This window comes from Mastigoproctus giganteus, chromosome 11 (assembly GCF_048544385.1).
Source record: "Mastigoproctus giganteus isolate SK-2022 chromosome 11, ASM4854438v1, whole genome shotgun sequence".
NCBI lineage: Eukaryota > Metazoa > Arthropoda > Arachnida > Uropygi > Thelyphonidae > Mastigoproctus > Mastigoproctus giganteus.
The window spans coordinates 79334993-79351392 of record NC_143585.1 but is presented as its reverse complement, the minus strand read 5'-3'; the positions used below and the strand labels follow the sequence as shown (position 1 = coordinate 79351392).

Here is a 16400-nt window from a genome sequence, read left to right as displayed (position 1 = left end):
TTTAAAATTGACTGATCATTTGCAATTTTTTGAAAGGGAAAGTTGTTCATTAAGGGAGATAGATAATGGTAAACAACAAGATATTTTACCTAAATCCTTATGAAATGAAACTGCCATTCGACAGTACAGCCAACTTTAAAGGGGCAAGGTGTCTCTTTTTTGACGAATAAATTCAGTTTGCCTTAGATTAATAGGAAAAACTACGTGCGCACAGTACTGAGATTATCCAAGAGATGCTTAAAAAAGACTTGTAAAATGATGTCCACAGAATGGATTTTGATAAGAGATTTGTAAATATCATTGCCATTTTCAGCCATACGCATATGGCTGAAAATGCCCATTAAAGCTCCTTTCGATTTGACTTTGACATAGAGGCGCTGGTCGTTGTTACTGTGCTAATAACGGGGACAGGCAGGGGCGTGTGAGAAGGGACAACGGTGCCACCTACCCGAACTCGTTATATTTGGTCGCTACCCAATGCACTTTGATTAATTTAAAAAATTATTCAAATTAATAAATTTAATTGATTAATAAATTTAAAAGAAACACCGCGCCTGCGTACAGAATTGGACTTTACTATAATAGCCGTTCGATTTAAATCGTACTTACTTCTCAGCATTGTGATATTGGAAATAAGCGTGTCCATTACTTGCTGTGGTAAGGATTGAAAGGCATCATCAGTTGGGGCAAAGATAGTGAAAGTACCACCTGGCGAAAGAAAAAAGAATTTGTTATATGCATTGTATCAAATTAATATCCATTAAAGTAACAGATATATGCATCAACAAATAATTCTAAAACAAAACTGACGATCGATAGTGTGGTTCTTAGAATGTAGAATCACCACTATCATATTATTTGCGAATGATCTGCATTTCTAATAATTTGAATTATACTTTTACATAGGTTTCGCACTACACCCATTTGCAAGTACACATACATGCGTGTGCGCTTTAAGATTTTGAGCACACTCAATTTCCGACGTCCTTGTTATTACATAATGTTGCACAGCATACCAATTCTTCCTATACAATACAATACAATAACAACATTGTCTTGTTGCACATACTTCCGCAGGGATAGTATGTGGAACATACTATCCCTGCGGAAGTATATTTTAGTACACACATCGATATCTGGAGACTGGTGATAGTGATGTGTGTAGCACAATAAAGCTCCAGGCCACAGCATCTACACCTGAAATTTGCTTCTGAAGCCTAGAGCTCGAATCTAAATTGTGCCATCTAGTTACAATCCTTGTCTTCGCTATAAAACCTCTAGTAACTGGCGTGATGGGTGTTATTGCTACGCAAAGGAAAATAAATAATCAGAAAATAAAATCAAATGAAAATAAATAATCTGAAGATTATTTATTTTCATTTGATTTTACGAAAACGTAGTTGCAGAATTGGCCCGGGTGGTATAGACTATAGAACACTGGAACATCGTTAGGATGTGGAACTCCAGATTACTGTCAACTGCTTACTACACCTAAATTAATTGAAAGTGATCCGAGAACGATCGAAGAAAGGTGCTCGAAAACCTTTGAGGGTATAATGGATATTGTACTACTTTATGGTTCTTTTCTTTTCTCAGAAGCATTAATTTCAATATAAACATCAGTAGCTATATGATACATTTGATAATTTTTTTCGAGTGTGCCAAGGCCAGTTAGTATACCTGCAGAATGAAACAAACAAGTCAAAATATCCCATATCACCATCTGAGACCGGTTTGAAAAGGCCTCGGTGTGTTGACTAAATAGAGTTATTAAAGAGTGGGGAGGAAATCAGGATCTTGGGTTGGAAGTTTTAATTTATTTTTTTTTTTAAGTAGGATAAGCTCATTTTCTTTTACCAAATAAATAAATACTCGTTCTTCTGCACTCAGAAATAATTTTTGCTGAAATAGGCATCTGAAACTATCCATCGGAAGTGATCAAAGACTATCTACCTATGACTACATATTAAGAAAAAGTCAGCATTTAAATAAGTTTTTTTGCCATTAATAACTACAAAACGCTGACATAAAAAAAGATAGAACTATTCATTCTCACAACCAACAGTCAACTCTAAACACGTCATTTTGGTCCAGAAGCACTATTTTTTTTTTTGAAAATTGTTGAACAAAGGCATAACCGCTCTGCTGTTTCAGTGGTATCCATTTCACGCAATTATATCATCGGCAAATAACTGGGAGAAAATCGATATCATATGTTATCGAACTATATTCATAACTGTTATATACTAAATATAAACAGCCTAATCAACTTGAACATTAGGAGAGATTACCATAGATTAATTAACTATAAATATCATTTAAGATTGATAAAGTTATGTCAATTTTTAAACAGGTTACCATTAGCTAATTATAAACATTAACACCCTTGTTAGTGGCAGACATGGCCCTCTGTCCTATAACTCAAGGATTATAACTATAATATAACTGTGTTTGCCGAACAAATAATGGAAACGACTGATATGGCATAGTATACGGTTCTCATCACTATATGGCGAGCATGCCAGTTGGTGCTGGTGCGCATTCGAACCTATTGAAGTCGTTCTCCTCTTTTACACCTGTATTTGACACAGCCTAGGATTGCCTTTACAATGGTCAAGAATCTTTTGCTCGCATTTTGAATCCTTACTTCAAGTCATGTGTGATATGTGAAGTGTCGTCCCGAGTTTCTCCAATTCCATACATGTGTTTGTTTCTAAATTCGTAAGTCCGATCATTCTATTTAAAATTGCTTCGTAACTTGAATTTGTTCCTCTGCGATGTTAGGAATTTTCTGACTAAAGGTTCTACATACCAGATGAAATTCCTTGTATATAAGTTAAAGCGAACCAATAACTGGGGAAGGAATTTTAATGGTACTCCATAGTGTTTTTCTGACATAACGATATGTGATTGTCAGGATTTGTTGAATTTCTGCGTGACTACAGACATCACTTGGGGCATCATCGTTAAAGCGGACTTGTCCATTACGCAACATTACATCACCAGCAGGTTATCTGGTGGCGTAAGATACCACAATCACTATTTCTTGAAAACGATAAAGCACAGCATCTTTATTTGCCTCTCAATTACTGTTTTTGTCACAGCAATGACCATGACATTGACTTGTATTCAAGGTAGGAGTGTCCATCTACTGTGTTTTTTCTAACAGTGGATTTGTCTGAATGCTTCGTGGAATATTTGTCACGATCTGTTGCTTAATAAGGGTTGTATCCGGGATGGTTTCATCGACCAATTTGACAGTACTTAGCCTTTCTTTAATGCAGGTCATTACAACATATTTCAAATATCCTGTGGGTGGAACCCATTACGGCTGTTGAAATTCCCCAGCTTTCTTTGCAGAAAAGTAATCATTACTTCAAATGGGTATGCAGCTTCGAACAGCCGACTTTCAAGAAGTCTCCTCTCGTAGATACTATGACCATAAGCTGGCAATCGCAAATAGCTCCTGTTTTGTTGAAGATAATGCAAAGGACTACTAAATCAACGCAATAATTGTACTGTCCGTTCTTTAACTATATATGCATACGACTTAAGTTGCTTTTTCAGAAGGCAACCATGATAAATGAATACTTTTCTTGAGAGTGAAAAAAAAAATGTGTCCACATTAAAAAAAAGATACTGTCGCTCTTTTGATTATAAGAACTGAGTATGATTTTATCGAGATATTCGAAAAAGTCCCGGATTTTAGTTCATAATTTTTGATAAAAAAAATCTTTTCCCGTGCTAGTAGGTGTGGCTTCTTGAGTCTACTCTGCTATTTAGAAAATGATAAATTTTATTGGACGAGTTCTCCATTTTAATTTTTCTTTATATCTTTCCAGTTATGGTGGGGTGGAGGGTGGGATTTAAGATAACTGTCAGAGATTTAAACATGATTTTTTTTTTTATATTTTCGATCTGAAGAAAGAAACTTAGTCACGACCGCTGGAGAAGCAATGCCCAATTAGGTTTATTGAACTGAGCACGGCGCATAGTAGGAGAACAATCATCTGAAGCTGTACAAGATTCACGTTTTTGGTTTGTTATTTGAGAGTGCAGTACCATTTTGATAGGGGGTCCTTTTGCTTAAATATAAACTTTGCGTTATTAGAAAGTGCTTAATTTTGCAATTAAAACTATTTAGTTAAAAACGTAATGGGAAAACAGGGAAGTATTTATGACTTTAGCAAGCTTCCCTGAGGTTTTCCTTTGGAGAAGAGTGATTAATGAGCAACCTTTGGAAAGGTCAGTCACGTTTCCCTAAGCTAAAAGTACTGTTTTTCACCCCACCTTACCTAAATTCCATCTCTTTCGCTTATATAATTACTGTTCATATTTATATGATATAATGCCATCTAACAGCGCGCGCTATTTTCTCGTTATTGTAATTATTTCCCCCACTAAAATATTTAACCCATTTCCTCTTTCCCTCCTCATAAGTATGCTCAAACATTCGCTCCCTGCCTTATGTTTACTTCCTTCTACTGTGGCGTGCCCAGGAATTTCATTTGGACTTGAGTGACTCAATTATAGAGATTAATGAAAATTCTTAGTAGAGGCACCTTCTTTTTCATACACAAGCTGTCTTTGGGAGATACTCGTAGCACTATTGAGCACTTTCACTTGTCTGCTCATTCACATTTTTTGCAGTTCATCACATTTTTGTGTAATGCTGCGAGCCTCCCAATTTATTTGCATTATATTTTGCAAATTGCATCTCGCGTTGTGAATATTTTTATTCGGAAACAAGTGAAGAAATTTCATTGGCATTTATGTTTATGGGAAGGAATTGTCGGGTTTTTTTCCATAGCGTCACGTCAAAATGTTGATATTTAGAATAAGAGGTAAGCCACGAGGTGTCATTACACTTTGTATGTAAATTATAAACATTGTGATATCACCGCTATAACCTTATATAAATATTGTGGTATATTCTTTATTGAACAAATTAAACGTAATTTTACCCGATACCTTTGTTACAAGTTAAATTTAGATGCCTTTAGCCAGCGGGTGGTTGGTTGGTGGAACAGACTTCCATCCCTTGTAGTGGAGGTTGATAGCCTAAATAAGTTTAAGTCTCAGCTGGACAGACCTTTGCGTATTGCCGACCCCACTTTTCAGAATTATAAATGCTCAAATAGACACCAGAACTTTATTAGAATCAATTAATTTCAATTGTCCTCAGAGAATCTCTCTATATATAAAAAGTTTAGGTATGCTGCCCAAATTTTCCAACTGCTAATTGTTGCCAGCACCCGTTCACCTCGCATGACCACCATACTGGGCATTCTTTATTAATTTTTGTACTAACGTTTTTCGGCTGAAGAAAGGCAACCTATGCCTGAAAGCTATCGATATCTGTTTATTTCATCTGTCTTCAATTTAAAAAACCGTTCTAAGTTTTAAGAAGTGTAAAAATGGCTGAAGAACTTTGAAGCGTGTAAGAACTTTGAGAAAATGTAGAAGAAATGCTAATGAAACATTAGAGAGATCTAATAGACTAAGAGACCTAAAGGAGACTCGACGACTATGAAGACGGACAGAAAACATTGAAGAAAGAGAAGCAAGATTGTACAGCTTCTTAATGTATTATTAGAATTTAATTTACTGTTGTTTTAATCTGCTTTGCTTATTAGTTTATCTATTTATTTCATTTGATTTTGGAACTTCTCTGTAAAGTTGAAGTAGAAAATAAAATAAATATTTAAAAAAAATTGCGTGTATTGTAAAGTCGGTTTGTCCGTTTCTCGGGATGAAAAACTGAAGTCTCTAAGAGAAAACAAAATATGCAACCATTGTGAGACACTTGCCAACTTGGATGTGGTGCGAAAAAACACTTATAAAAATCCCTTGGGATCGAAAGTGTTTGTCAACCTCAGTAAGTTCAACGCAATAAAAATTTACGTTTAAAAGATAAGGATGAAGAATGTAAAGAGTAATACATCCAGCAGAACATTACTAAATAAAAAAAACCGGTTTATTATTATATACATACAAAGGGTACTAGGAAAGTTTTGCAATATGACGCAACAATGAATCACAGGAAGCTGCTTGTTGCTGCATGTTGAGACATGTTCATACGTGCATAGTAGCCGCTGCGCCAAGTCGATGGGCTCAGTTATTCATTAGTAGTGAGAGTGTAAAGTGCTTGCGATGGCATCGTGGTCACGAAATGAGATAAGGACAGTTTTGCGGTATAATTTCGTGCGTGGTTTAACCATAGACCAGTGCTTAGAAGAAATGACTCTTGCACTAGATGATGATTGTCCACATCGTACAACGATATTCAGGTGGTATAGAGAATTCCAAAGGGGAAATTTCACTCTGGAGGATTCTGAGAGGCCGGGAAGGCCACGAACGTCAGTTACGGAGGAAAACGTTACTGCTGTGAGGAAAATGCTTGACGAAAACAGGCGAGTGACCTACCAACAGATAGAGGATACTTTGGGCCTAAATGCACCAGCAATTCGTTCGATTCTGCAAGATCATTTGCACGTGAAGAAACTTTGTTCTCTCTGGGTGCCGCATCAACTGACTGAAGAGCAGATGACACGACGTGTGACTTGGTGCCGGGAGATGTTAAAAAAGTTTGATCAGGGACAATCTCGGTATGTGAACAACATCGTGACAGGTGACGAGACTTGGCTGTACTATTACGATCTGCCGACCAAGGCTCAAAACAAAGTTTGGGTCTTTGATGATGACGACACACCCGTAATTGTCAGAAAATCCCGATCTGTAAAGAAGAAAATGATAGCTGTATTTTTCAAATCGAGTGGAATTGTGGAACGTGTCGTTTTGGACAAGCAGAAGACAGTCACAGCTAAGTGGTACACTGAACAATGCCTGCCTAAAGTCATTGGATCTATGAAGAACCTGCGGCCAAAGTCAAGAATGGACACCTGGTACCTCCATCACGATAATGCTGCAGCTCACCGCGCCAAAGCCTGCACCGAATATTTGACCACGACAGGACTGAAACTTCTCGAGCACCCTCCCTACAGTTCAGACCTTGCTCCCTGCAACTTTGCACTGTTCCCGCATGTGAAAATGAAGCTAAAAGGGAGGCGGTTTTCCAGTGATGAGGACCTTCTACGGGCTTGGGACAACGAGTGTGCTTTACTCCCTAGTGAAACTTGGCAGAACTGGTTTAAAGATTGGTTTCGGAGGATGGAGAGGTGTATTGAATGTAGAGGAAATTACTTTGAAAAAATTAAATAAACAAAGCTGTATTGCAAAACTTTCCTAGTACCCTTTGTATACTGAAAATGGCCTAACTGAGTGACTGATCAGTTCACACATGTATTATAAAAGCATCTTCATTGTACAGATCATTATAAAATCTTCATTTATGGAGCATCGACTACTTTGGTCATAGTACACCGGTTCCGATATTCGTGGCTTTTTTTTTTTATCGTACATGCGCGTTTTCACCAACAGATCTGCATGTTGTGCTGGCTGAAAAAGCTGAATAACTGAAGAGGAAACTCTACTCCCTCGGCCTGAAATCAGGAAAATAAAACTCCGATCGAAGAGGCCTTTAAGAAATTCCTTCAGTGATCGGCTGGAATAAACGTAGACCTCTCCAAACGAGTGGAAACTATCGAGTTTTGTGCTTATTTTATTCTTATTCAATCACTCATTTAATGTCTTCGTGATTTTTCTGAACAATATCTTGTCTATTCGTATACATCACCCTGCTCTTTTAATATGTTCTCACTTTTCACAGATTTCATTTTAGATGAATGGAACTAGTGATAAATTAACCTACTTATGTTTAATAAGCTTAATTCAACTTTAAAACGTCTATCCTATAAAAACTTGCCTTGCATTGTTAAGGAAAGAACGTACACAAAGGTGAGATAACCGTGATCTATGTCAGTAATATATTAACAGTAGTAGGAGTTCGAACTATTTCCTATAACTGAGTTATACGGGAAAACCTTTGTAGCAAATATTTTTAATGTATTCCCTATTTTCAACGCTTTTCCAAGTGTTGCATTCATAAAAATCCAAGCATGTGGTGCAAACAGCAGCATTCCAAAAAGTGGGAACCTGTTGAAATAACTGTACGGAAACATCTTATTACAAATAATATACAGCAAGAGTCTTTAATATTCCCAGAATCTTTCGCTATACTCTCAATACTGAAAGTTACCCACTGAACGTCAGAGGAGGACATTTGTTGGTTGCTGCTGTTTGCACCACATGCTTGGATTCTGACAACCTCTACAGAATGTCATAGACCAGATTGTAAATACCATTAACCATTGCGGATCATAGTTTTAAACGATTAAAGCTACATATGATGGATGCACAAAACGATTTTCAATGCGAGGTAACTCTCCATTGCAGCCTAGTCGGCACGATACATCACCTTTTGTCTCTCGTTTGGAGTCTATCGTCAACTGGTGGAATTTCTAAAGTTTATAATATCTTTATTGCAATCAGCGAAAATAAGTAAATTTTACATGGATGCTTGATGCAATGCCCATAACAGAAAAAATGCTAAACGCTAATAGAAACGAACTAAAACTCTAAAAACAAAACAAAAATATAATAAATAAATAAGTTTTAAACACATGAAAACAGTTTTTTTTTCACAATATCAACAAACCGATCAAGGAAAAACAGTGACAGTCACTCGGTTGAAGACGAGAGCTGCTCCCTGATGATACGTCTTCTGTAGGCTTTGTCCTCAGCATCCATATCTTGGACGTTTTGGAGCATCTCCATTGGCAGGAATCTATCGCCCTTCCTGAGCCTCCACGCCACGGACTGTAAAGAAGGGAGGGCCTTAAGGGTTTCGGGGGGATTCTCCAATTAAAAATCTGCCAAAAACTTGCCGTACTGATTTCATCCGCTATCATTTTAATGGTGACGAGTAAGTGGAGGGTGAAGATCCGTTCTGAGACTTTTCTGTAGTTTAGAAGTTTGGTCATTTCTGAAGTGTGTGAGGGGTGGAAGCTTGTGCTTGAAAAGCACCCACCAAAGAAGTCAGTACTCATCAGATGAGATGGTTTTTAGAGTGGCTTTTGCTGCCGACGCCCAGATATTGAAGGGTGAACTGAGACTCTGTGACATGAAGGAGGTGTTATTTGGCAAGCCATCTGGATCGGCAGACCTTGTTGTGAATATCTGCGACATGGTGTTTAAAGCTGAGCTTAGGGTCAAAGATGTCCCTGAGATCTCTGTGCTTGATTACTGGAGGTTCCATGGATTTTCAGGTTTAGTTGAGTTGGGTGTGATATGAGTGAGAACACAATTTGTGCAGATTTATTTGGGTTAATCTGAAGAGAGAACTGAACAAGAGTTTTTAGGCTGTTGATGATGGTGTGCTAAGTAACAAGAGTTTTTAGGCTGTTGATGATGGTGTCGGAAGCAGTCTCAGATTGGTCGGTCCCATGGATCCGATAGGGGAGCTTCAAATCATTTGCGTAGCTGAGAAAATCAGTTTCCTGGTACAGGAATGGGTGGATAGCAGCAGTAAAGAGGAGCCCAGAAAGAACTCCGCCCTGGGGAAACGCCTACACTGACTTTCCTAGCGAAGGATTTTTTATTCACCGTCAGATGAAGAGCCCTGGTTGTAAGAAGTGACTTTAAGAATTCAAGAATATTTCCTTTAATCTGGTATCCCTTCTCACATAGCTGAAGGGCTGGACGTCAATGCAGTCGAAAGCAGACTGGATATCTAGATACACAATTGCCATCTTTTCCCTGTCTTGTAGAGCCTCCAGAATGGTGTTAGTGGTTGCCAGCAGATTGGAGATAGTGGACCTGCATTTCAGTGCATAATGGATAAATTGTGGTTTACATGGGAGAACCTGGTTGGTTAAGATGGCAAGAAGGCACTTCTCCATAACTTTGAGGATGCATGACGCTTTTATAATTGGCTCGAACTGTGATACTGAGGTAGCTCCACGTGTTTTTTGAATTGCCCGAACTATATATTGGTTCCAGGCTGTTGGGAAACTTTGAGTTGTGAGAAGGAGGGAGATCTATCATTGCGTTGATAATTATTATTCGCTCCAAACGTTTGTTTCTTGAATGGTGACATATTATTACTGAGTGGGGAGGGTGACATCCTTTTCTCTTGTTTGTGAGATGGCATTCATCAGTTGTCTTATCTTCTGAGTGTGTATGATGTTGTTCCTGGGAAGAAAAAAGTTCGTCCTTGTCAGTTGAAGTAGGCTGTCGGAGACACGTAGATTGGGCCCGATGAGTGATAACGATCGGGATCTCAGCGGAATCATTTCTCCTGGGAATAGTGGAGGAAAGAACATGACCAGATTTCCTTTTACAATCAGGACAAACTAGCACATTATTAGTCTTCTCAACGTTTTTGTCTGCGCGGGTAGCACAGTGGTATCGTCACCGTCCTCCCCACACCGGGTGGAAAAGGCCTGGATTCGAATCCCGTCGATGACGCGAGGAACTTTAATGGGCTTTTTTCACTCCGTGGCTGAGTTAGTTGGTCTCAGGCGTAGATAGCAAGGTTTTTCTCCCCAGTAACTGGGGTTTTTTCGTCCAGCAAAACAGGCAAATCAACCATAGAACATACGCAATTTACAGACACAAATACGGGTTAATGTATTTAATTACGGGCAACCCTAAAATAATAATAAAATAATAAAAAATATTTTTTCTCAACGTTTTTATACATCTTAATGAGTTCCTGCGCGTTAAGAAGGTTTGAAATGTCCCTCGTATTCTCGAACTTATTCAGTTCGATCTTATTGAAGATGTAGAGAAGGATAAGCTTAATGTCTTTGTTACTCCGGTGTAGAATTGTGACATTATCTTGCAGTTCTGCAAGGTTCGCTTTCATTTTATTAGAGGCTGTAGTTAGCGGATCTCAGGCGGAGGGCGCAGGGTTTGTTCCCATGAGTTATTCCGCGTTTTTCAGCCTGCACTACATGAAAATTGGCCCGTGAACACCTTTTCTACAGGCATAATACATTTTAAGTTATCGGGGCACGCTTGGCGATTAATACCATTTAATGGCCGTTATACATATTTTTTATGCTAAGTAAAACTTTAATCCATTTTTACTTAAATTAATCAAGTTCCTTTTACTGTATCATTCCCTTCTATCTTATATGATGAGCGTTATTGAATGTCCGCTACATTCTTGACGTGCCTGTAAGGTTCTAATTCTCTTTTTGCGATGAAGAAGATAGAAATTTTCCATCAACTTTACTTAAGTGGATTTGGTAACTGCCAAAATATACGTATGAGCTATTGAAAATCTGCACATACCGTACGAGGAGCCACTCTTTTCACAAAAGATTTTGGTCTGGAGTATGGTGTCATGATACTGAACAGCTAGATAATTAAGAATGTATCTAAGGCTGATCAAACAGGATGGTACTATTTCCCGCAGCTCTACAGCTTCAATGCCGTGGTGGAATCTTATTTTCACAGATCGATAACTGGATTGGGTATTGGCCGCCAAGATTACCAGATTTACTTCAATTGCCTTCTTTCTGTGGAGAAGGTTTATGGAACACGTTAAAATAAACAATTCCAACACCCAACCGGAATTACAAGACATTGCTATGTCCGTTAGTGATTTTACTTAAGATATGTTTTTAAATGTCTAAGAATATGTGTCGCCACGTGCTTAAGCTAAGTGTCCATCCGAGGATGGGACACATTTCAGCACCTTTTGCATATTGTTTCTTCAGATAAAAGTGTAAAATATGTAGAAATCAATCTGCATAATCCTAAGTTTATTCATTTTTGGTTTATAGCGAAAATTCTGGGTGGCAGAACTAAAGAATGATCCTGTACTTGTCAAAGAGAAGCATCGTTTACTCGTGGTGCAACTCCTAGATAAGTCATGGTGTTTACCATGGATCAATGCCATTTAGGTAAACACTAGATTACTAGGGGACACATTTATAGGTAAAATACGGTCTTATTATACAGCCTTAACCAAATATTAGAAATCACATACTGAGTTATCCAATTTGGTAGCGAAGTGCATAATGTAATCAGCCAATGGCTCTGATGCGGTTTTCTTGATAATCTTTAAATTATCAAGAATAAAAAAAAAAAAATCATCCATATCCAGGATTTTAAAATAAAATTAAATTCTGGGATCGACATAAGCGTTTTATATATTACTCACTTGTTACTGACTATAATTATATTGGTACTTGCAAATTAAAACAGAAGTTATTAGTACTTACTGGATAGTTGATTAGTGACACCAATTAATGCTAATAAGCTATACAATCGGTTGTAGTTTAGTTTGGCCTGGCCGACCAGATCCAAATTTGGGTATGGATACAGCACTCTGTCCACAGGTTGGACCATTATTGGTCCAAATTGCTGAGGACGACTCTGGAACTGAGCACCTGACACGGAGATTATCTGAAACGAGAAGAAATATAAACCCGAAACATTCAATTTATATAGAATGTTACTAAATTGCATAGGATAATGTAGGAGCATATTCTACGGTGTAATATTTAATGCTAGCAAGGATAAGGAAGTGATTACTCCATTGTATAAGGCAGCGGTTAAGCCGCATCTTGAGTATTGCATAGAGGTCTGGAGGCCACATATTAGGAAGAATGTAGATCTGCTGGAAGGGGTGTAGAAAAGGGCAGAAATTGGTGAAGGAAGCGAAATGGTATTCTTAATAAGATAGGCTTCAGTTCTGCAAATTGCAGTGTCTGAAGACTAGGTACTTGCGAGGTGCTTAAGACTTTGAATAAATTGAGCAAGCTCAATGCTAATGGTATTCTTCCGCTTGCTCAGACTACACAGTGGAGGCATAAAGAAAATTGAGGAAGAATAGTTGCGGGATAGACGTGCGGATAGATGATTTTTTTTTTTTTTTTTTTAGCTGAGCTATATAAACTTGCTTTCTTGTATCAGAGTGGCATAGTGTTTGAGTAAGGCGCACAGGTGGTTTCCCACATCTGCGCCATAAGTACTCTTGTGAAGAAATACAGTACACTGTAAAAGCCAGAAAAAAGTGTGGTGTGTAGTATTCTGGCTACTTGGCCGCAGAACCCCTAGTGGGCCTATACGTTGCCCGCCACCACCGCTAGGAGGTGAGCCAGGCTGTCCACTATACCAGGCTGTACGCCAGGGTTGTCTCGCTTTCTGACGGAGAACAAACAAAAAAAATAATAATAAATAAAATAAAATAAAATAAAAATTATTATTTTTTATTTTTAAAGAGTAAACAGCGAAGAAAGGTGGGTCGAAATGAAGTTTTAAAAGGTAGTAGGTAGCAAGAAAGGGAGCCTACTAGAGTTTGAAGCTCCAAGATCCAAGAGTTATGGGAAACAGGTGCTCCCATTAGATCGTTATAAGAGATCCGTATGGCGGAATCAATCCTATCTCCCAAAGGAGTTAGCAGATAATTCTACCCCAGATTGGGTTTGCAGCTAGTCTTACTCCAAAAAGAGGTAGTATTTACGTTGTCTTAAATCAGTCTAGGTGAGGAATGTGGCTCCGTTCATCTCGCTATACGCATAATCCAATTTTAATCTGGATGTCGGAGTGTCAGTGGGCGTGCTGGCAAGTTCTTCACTCTGCTTTCATACCCGTGGTGTCGAATGTCACTGCCGATGGTTTAAAGTTAGAGGTTCTATGTTAGTTGGTAAATATAGTCATGTCCGGTGTTGGGCCTATACCAGGAGCGGATTAAGGTCGGTTGAGGCCCCGGGCGCAGAAGAAAATATTGGGCCCCTTAAAAAAAAGAGAGAGAGACAGGGAAAATAAAAATACATGTTAACCATTTTTTTAAATAAATAAAAAATATTATGTACTATTAATGTTTTATTTCCAATAAAATTTGAATATAATATATGTATAATATAATTAATAATAGCATAATAATAATCACAAAGTTTTGAACTAACATGTTCAACTAATTTGTTCGGGTTTTGCGTGGGCCCTTCAGAAAGCGGGGCCCAGGGCGCGCGCCCGGTGCGCCCGCCGTTAAATCCGCCTCTGGCCTATACTAAGACTTGTGATGGGGCTCACACAGGATGGCGTCATTCGCGTGTAGATATTCATCACAGCTTGTAAGCTTGGGATGAAGTTACTCTATGGAATATTACAGTGCAACTGCCTGAATGTTTCTCTTCTGGTTTTCACATCGGAGTTGAAACACCGACTATATGGCATATGCAATAACCATCCCGATCATCGCGTCAACCACCGGTATGGTGCTAAAGACCCCACACAAGAGCCTAGCAGCAATAGGTCTCTAGGAACACCTACAAGGAACTCCAGAATTCGCAATCCTGAACACCTGTAGGACAGTCAGGGAGTTCCTCGATCAACAGTAATAACAGCCCAACATAACCACCCTGTGTACTTGGTACCAGTACCTGTCACGGGGTGGAACCCCCCCCCCATCAGGGAGAAATAATAATAAGATCATAATAATACATGAATCGTACCAATTACTTAGTCGTGAGAAACCAGTGTTGCGAGGAATATACTAACAGTCAATGCTAATATTACTTGAATTTCAGATTTCACGTTGACCGCCTCGTTGTTTTACATTTGTTAAACTGATATTATGGGCGACTACAAATCTGTTTACATTTGACGAATTAACTGATAAATTTTTAATATATGGCGAGGTAAGAATTCCATTGCTGCTGTTTGCAGATACGCCGACAAATTTCCAACTCGACGAATAGCAAATCATAAAACTACTGTGGAAAGACGAATTAAAGAAACAAGCATGCTGAAATATGAATAAACGCTGGTAGAGGGATGAAATATTTACGCCAACAGATGTTAACGTTTCTTTTACAGGCATTACATAAACAATTGTATCAATTTTACATTAGGAAGAACTGTTTGTTTGTTTGTTATTTGGTTTTTAAAAATCATTAGCAACTAAGGCCATATTGCTCCGGGAATATGCGGTGGTCATTCCCTTGACCTTTCCGCATCCTCCGTATTTGGTGGTGACGGGCTCGAACCCCGGTCTAACCAAGAAGCGTGTGCTACGCACTGCTGCTCGTTCCCACCTGGCTACGGAGGCGCCAGGAAGAACTGTTCCCACAAGATACGATTAAACACAGAAACTTTATTAAGTAACTAATTTTACAACATACCCGTTGTCCTCAGTTTCTCAGTCACATTCTGGTTAAAGATTAATGGTGTTTTACAAGAAATGGAATTCTCAACTCTCGAAATACTCGTACCTGGGCCAAGGAAAATCGACATACGATTCACAATAGCAATATATCTTTTCCTTTTTAATGTTAGGTGTGGTGTTCTTGTGGGGGGGGGGCATTCGTACTGGTCCTTATTTTTTATCCGCAAGGCTTTCACAGAGCATACCTAAAATTTTCGCGAAACAATTTGTAAGAACTTTGAAAATTATTTAAGGATATGGTTTATGCAAATAGGATGCACAATCCAAGTTTTCGTGATATTTCTGACTTTTTAAATACGGAGTATAATTAAAAGATGGATTGGAAGGTACGGCCCTATACAATGGCCACGATGACCACCCTTGCACTACTTTGTGTGGGAGGGGTAAAGTGGAATCAATGGGTTATTCCACGCAAAACGAACTAAAAATCGCATTTTGGAAACTGTCCTGAAATGATAAGACGGCAGGGAATTGTGGATACGTCACCCTGAAAATGCTACATTGAATAAAATGTCACCTTGGGAATATCTCCCTGTTTCTATATCTATAGAAACTCTTTTTTTTTTTCTCGGTTTTAGCAGAAGAACCTACATTTGTCCCTTAGTTTTACGATTCTGAAACACTTGTATATTTTGAATTAATTTACATATATTTATAAGTGGAGAATACAAGATTATAGAATGTAATGGACACTGTATTCTTTTTAGGTAAAATGCATGTATAATATAAAAAACACATCTGTTTAGCACTATCCGATTGTTCCACATTTTCTTAATTAGCGTAATTATGAAATGTAATATTATTTAACGCCATAAGCAATAAAATTATTATAAATTAAGCTTAACCATAATGCCGTGACCGTTTATATGGGTCTCTGGCCCAGGTGGCACACTAAAGAGTCAATTAATGAACATTGTGCACCCTCGTCCCGTAAAAATAACAGTTTAAATTTATTATATTAGTAGTATTAGTATTAGAAATGGCCAAATGGTGCAAGAAAGCCTATGGCTTATGCTGCACCAGCCAAAAAATAAAAATAAAATAAATAATAATAAATAAATAATAATAATAAAATAAAATAACAAAAAAAAATAATAATAAAATCTCAAACGAGAATCTCACTGTTTTTTGTATGCATTATTATAATGTATACAAATTCATGAATAAATTAAGGATCAAACTCGGTCAAGGTTAAAAAATTTAGAAATCGTTGTATTGTCAAGGGGATGCATTTGCCGTTTATTATTTTTTAAGTGTT

At 37.9% G+C, this 16400-nt stretch overlaps 1 protein-coding gene across 1 annotated transcript in view; it reads right to left on the bottom strand.

The window, feature by feature from the left end:
- LOC150078175 (uncharacterized) overlaps positions 1–16400 on the bottom strand; it is a 136116-nt gene that overhangs the window by 60471 nt on the left and 59245 nt on the right. The window contains exons 5-6 of the mRNA XM_090384693.1: positions 12195–12378; positions 610–708 (exon numbers count right to left, since the gene is read on the bottom strand). Of these exons, the coding sequence (XP_090240819.1) occupies positions 610–708; positions 12195–12378 (283 nt within the window). The remainder of the gene's footprint in view (positions 1–609; positions 709–12194; positions 12379–16400) is intronic.